Source organism: Pygoscelis adeliae, unplaced genomic scaffold (genome assembly GCF_000699105.1).
Source record: "Pygoscelis adeliae isolate BGI_AS28 unplaced genomic scaffold, ASM69910v1 Scaffold166, whole genome shotgun sequence".
NCBI classification, from domain to species: Eukaryota; Metazoa; Chordata; class Aves; order Sphenisciformes; family Spheniscidae; genus Pygoscelis; species Pygoscelis adeliae.
Window position 1 is genome coordinate 3,789,377 of NW_008825156.1, and position 5,212 is coordinate 3,794,588.

The window sequence follows — 5,212 nt, forward strand, 5'->3', positions numbered from 1 at the left end:
TTCTGTCCCAGCTGCTGAAGCACACGGTGATGGTGGCCATCGACTACTGCCTGGCACGCTGGACCTCAGCTGCCATTTCTGCGAAGACGGAGCTAGAGCTGAAAAACTGCTCTCACTGTGGGGTATGCAGCGCCTCCTTCACCTTCCTTTTATGATTTAACCGGTGGTGATCTCCCACTGTCAACCTCTGCTCCAAGATCTGTATGCGATGTGCTATATTTCTAGTAATAGAGCCACTCCAGAGTATTTTGAGGGTTAATGCCTTTTCAGGTAGTTTTGTTGTATTTATGCTACATTTGTTGTATTTTCACCATCTAGCTGATATGCCTAAACCTTTGTCTCTAAAGTAATTTTGGTATCATAGTTCCTTTTTCTTTTTCCTGTACTGTTGCATTCTCACTGCAAGTAGGACTTTCAGGTTTTGTAACATATGGGAAACACAGACTTTTTTTTTGTTGGTGACGAGCACGCTTTTTTGGTTGATTTTTTCTGTGAATTCCACATGGAACTGACCACAGTGTTACGTAGCAGGGTATTCTGTATGTATAAAGCAGTAGTGGAGGGATTTTGTTAGAACTGGGATTGTTTTCTTTATCGGGATTCCATGCCTACAAATAATCCACATTAATATTTGGGAGGTGCATGTGTCATTTCACTGGAGTCACACTTCCATCTCTAGAAGATGCTTTATTGATGCTGGGTTTTAATATGAAATTAGTATTTCAAATTAAAAACTATTATATTCTGTTCCTGTTTAAAAAAAAAACAACAACAAAGCCACAATAAATGCTTTGAAGATGGTTCCTTCAGGTGAAATTATCAAATATATCTTTTCAGGGTTTTTTATAGTATTCTATGATTTTAACTTTCTGACTGGTCTCTTTCATGCAAACCCTCCTCTCTCCAAAGGATAATAAATTGTGGTTTAAGATGGTTGAAAATTGTTGGCAGTTTAATTTAGGGAGTCTTGTGTCTGTGTTTTTACAAGACATTTTAAACATAATTTACAGTGAATAATTTTGTTACTCTTTCTTTGTTTCTTAGGATTTCAACCATTCTCCATACTCCAAAGTTTTCAGCATTCTCTGCTGTCTTGGGATTGTATTATGTCTTGTCACATCAATAGCAGTGGAGTGGACTGGCTTGAAAGTCACCAAAAAGCTACACTCTTCTTTACTAAATAAAATTATTTTGGCTCCAATGAGGTACTCCTCCGATTGTAATACAAATCGTATTGTAGTCATTTTGTGTTCCTTACTTCAAGGCAGTCTTCTAAGCACAGTTCTTATTAAGAAGTGACTGTGAATCACATTTTTTTAATGTCATTGAAAATCATCAGATACCAAACTACTGAGCAATTTTTGAAAATGGTACCCAGGCTGCTCGTGTTCCTAGACAGTAGTCAAATGCCTCTCCCGCCTGACTGCGACTTCAGAGATTTACTTCCTTGCATGTTTAATTTCTCTTTGCTGTTTTTCATTGGGGAGAAAACACAATTATTGATCAATATGTTGTACAGTTCATTCATAGCATGCATCATAATCACTGGAAATATTTACTGTCAGGCAGCGATTGTGCAAGCTTATGAAAGGTAATGAGCTTAGACAAGTGTCATCACAGGCATCATTAGAGTACACTGGGGTGCACAGATACCGGTAAAGGCCTTTGTTGTCCTGCCTAAGTTTTATTTCTAAAGCATGAAAGGAAAGTTGTAGCTGGATTCAAACCTGCAGTTGTTACTGAACATTAGGAAAAATACCTTCTTACTTTTAAGCTAACTGTATTTGACCCAGAAATCATGGAGAAATAATATACATGGGAAACCTCAGATATTTTTTTAAGAACTTTTTTTTTTTCAGGACAGAATTAGACCAGGCTCAACATGAGTTATGGAACAATTAACAATTACAGAGCAATAATGAAGTTTGCGTTTTGCATATGCAAATGTAAAGGAAAGGTCTTTTAATATATTATTCCAACAGTTGTTCTTAGTTATGCATTTCTGTCCCAGAAAAAAGCAAGACTTGCAATTAACTTTGTTTGCATTTTTCATTAATTGAAGAGGACTCAAACTGCAAATCTGAAAGGATTTTTTAAAATGTAATCATGTGATTTGCATAGCTTAGGCAGTAGAGGGAGCTGAGGACATGCTTGCTGTTGTTGGGTTACAGTCAAGACTGCCATTTTATTGGAAAGCCATGGTTATGGGGAAGAATGAAAAACTTTACTATGGTTGTCAATTTATTTGCTTGTGTCTGTGATACAGTACCTAGCTTAAGGAAGAGAAAAAAAAAAATTAAAACTATTCTAGTCTCGATATTTTAATCTTTCCCATTCTTTGTCTCATTTTAGGTTTTTTGAAACAACACCTCTGGGAAGTATATTGAACAGATTTTCAGCTGACTGCAATACCATCGACCAGGTACTGAATAAATATATTCAAACTCCCAAGTTATCCTATCTTTCCCAGTCTGAAAGACTGGATTTTCATTTATTATACACTCATTTAGATGAAGATAACTGATGATCTATGATTTTGACTACTATATCAATTTGCATCATGATTTTCTAGGTTCAGAATGAATTCCTCATCTTAAATGCACATTGAAAAACCATTTATTTGATTAAGATGACCTGTATAGAAAAGGGAAGTGAAATCAGATCAATAGTGATATCCCCAAATTAAGGGGATCTACTTTTTTTAAAAGTGGGTAAACACATTCACTTGACACATATGAGCAAATTAAATGAGAAGAAGTCAAATGCCGTTGCCCAAAATAGAAATGACTGAAATTCAGATTATCAGTATTTACCCCAGACTGCACTGCCAGTTCATAGGATCGATGCAGACGCTGAAATTGTCTATTGCGTGCCATCTGTAATCCGCTGACATGAGGATTGTGATCCACAATGCAGACATGTGAAGCAGCCCCACAGAAATCCCTTCAGACTTTCCCAAAACCCAGCAGTCAATTCAAAAGCAGACCTGTATGCTTAGTGCTTCAAATCCTCAATTTTTTTTTCCTTGTGTAAGTGAGAGAAAGGAAAATGAAATAATGCTGTTTTAAACTTGATAAGTTACAGAAGATTCTGTGTGCTTATCCTTCTTTATCTATACAGCACATTCCAGCTACCCTGGAGTGCTTGAGTCGTTCCACTTTGCTGTGTGTATCTGCTCTTGCTGTCATCTCATACGTCACACCAATGTTTCTCATTGCCCTGGTTCCCCTCGCAATCATGTGTTACTTCATACAGAAGTACTTCCGAGTCGCATCACGGTAAGAGCATAAACCAGTATTATTCAGGCAATAGAAACGTCTTCTACAGTGCATGATTGCATTGCAGAATTGCAGTGCTGGAGAACTTGATGTTTAAATTCGGTTCTGTCAAAGCCATGGCCCTGTCTGAAAGTGAGCCAAATCCACTACAGTGAAAATGTGTCATTTTACCAAGTGCCTTTGTCTGCAGCTCTTTGAGCAGAACTTCTGGGAGGCATGAGCAGGGTCTTTGTCCATGATCGAAGTTTCTTAGAGTTCACAGGACACAAAAAACCAGCTGGATTCTGTCCTCCCCAAGGGCTGCGTGCTGGGTATGTCCAAGAAAATGTGGTGACAGAACAGGGAAACTAATGTCTGCCTATCCAATTGGAAATGGAAATCTGTAAAGCCAGGGAGAGGCTGGAGAATGCTGCCCATTAAGGATCCAGCATGCAAGAGCGTCCTCTTTTGTTCTGGGTGCCTTTTAGTTTTTAACAAGTTGAAAAATTTTAGCTATATCTGTGATTATTCTCCTTCTATGGTCATACAGCTTCCCCCCCTGCTGGCGCTCAAGAAGCGTTTGCAGCAATGCTGCATTTATCCCTTCATGTACACATGGATCGAGAGGGAGTCCGCAACCAATTTACTTCCTGCTGGAAGGAACTGAGACTAAATAGAACTTCACCCCGCATGTGCTTCCACTGATCTGATGACTACACATGAAATTAAGAAGCACAACCTAACGATGAGTGCGGGCTCTCATTTACTCTACTGAGTGTATGAGTTATACTGTTAGCTCAGTGAGAAGTTGTGCTGTCATCTGGAGAGAGAGAGGAAGTTGCCTTCTGCTTAGCTCAAGCTCTTATTTGCAGTATCCCATTAGATTTATATTCAGCATAGAGCCAGAATGGTGTTTAAATGAATAAACAATTGAGTATAAGAAATGGGAATATAGATGAAAAGAGGGAAGGCAGCAAAGGGAAAAGACCCATTCAGAACTCCAGCACTGTTTGTATTCAAATGTTAAAAGAAAAATCCTCCTGGGGTCTTCGTTCCCTGCTCAGAGACATGCAGCACTGCTTTGAAACCTATCTGAACCTTACATATATAATTATTGTGATGATATTCCCTTTCACTCCCTGGGCCTGTTTCAAGAGAATAACTGCACAACAAAACTGGCTTTTTACAAAATTCTTTTCATAACCCTCTCCAGGGACCTGCAGCAGCTGGATGACAGCACTCAGCTACCATTACTCTCCCATTTTTCAGAGACTGTTGAAGGTCTTACCACGATTCGAGCCTTCAGGTATAGTTTTTTAAGAAACATACATTACCTCGCTTTTGAATATCTACTTCTGAGTCTGTTCTGCAATTGTACAGTTGTAAGTAATTGTTATTTGGATCACCTGGAAAATCCAAAACACTGGTAAGGGGGAACTCCAAAACACTGAAGGATTCCAGGCATTTTGCATGTGAAGGAGTTACTGTAGAAAAACAAGCTAATGTGTGTCAGCTGTCCTGCGGTAACTCTCTGTACGCTTGCACGCAGCCTGAAAAAAAACTTGTGGGCAAATGTGATTTAAGAAGCTAAATTAGCTTGCAGTTACCACAGCATGCAGTGTGGCAGACTGTGCACTCGGACAGTTTCCATGGAACAACTAATATGCACTAACTTGTTATGCCAGAGTAATTTGTGTATGAGTCGATGTCCTGGTAAGATAAACTGTGCATGCTAGTGACTTCAGAGGATACAATAGCACCCTAAGTTATTTTTCAGGTTGCTAGCTGAAAATGTGGTGGTTTGTACTGATTTTGAAAATACACAAGCTGGAGATAGTCTTTCATCACCTGTTTTGATTCATTTTTCTGTCCGCATAAGCTCACAGGAGAGGAGCCCAGGAATACCTGGGCCTGCGTTGTGTATCTGTGTTACAAAAATGGCAGTCACGCTGATA

The 5,212-nt window shown here is 39.0% G+C and overlaps 1 protein-coding gene across 1 annotated transcript in view; it reads left to right on the forward strand.

The window, feature by feature from the left end:
• The window catches only part of ABCC8 (ATP-binding cassette, sub-family C (CFTR/MRP), member 8), an 82,931-nt gene that overhangs the window by 63,133 nt on the left and 14,586 nt on the right, over window positions 1-5,212 (forward strand). Inside the window, exons 26-30 of the mRNA XM_009328610.1 lie at window positions 1-122; window positions 1,045-1,205; window positions 2,353-2,422; window positions 3,121-3,278; window positions 4,471-4,563. The exon at window positions 1-122 is cut by the window's left edge and continues 29 nt beyond it. Coding sequence (XP_009326885.1) covers window positions 1-122; window positions 1,045-1,205; window positions 2,353-2,422; window positions 3,121-3,278; window positions 4,471-4,563 — 604 coding nt within the window. The remainder of the gene's footprint in view (window positions 123-1,044; window positions 1,206-2,352; window positions 2,423-3,120; window positions 3,279-4,470; window positions 4,564-5,212) is intronic.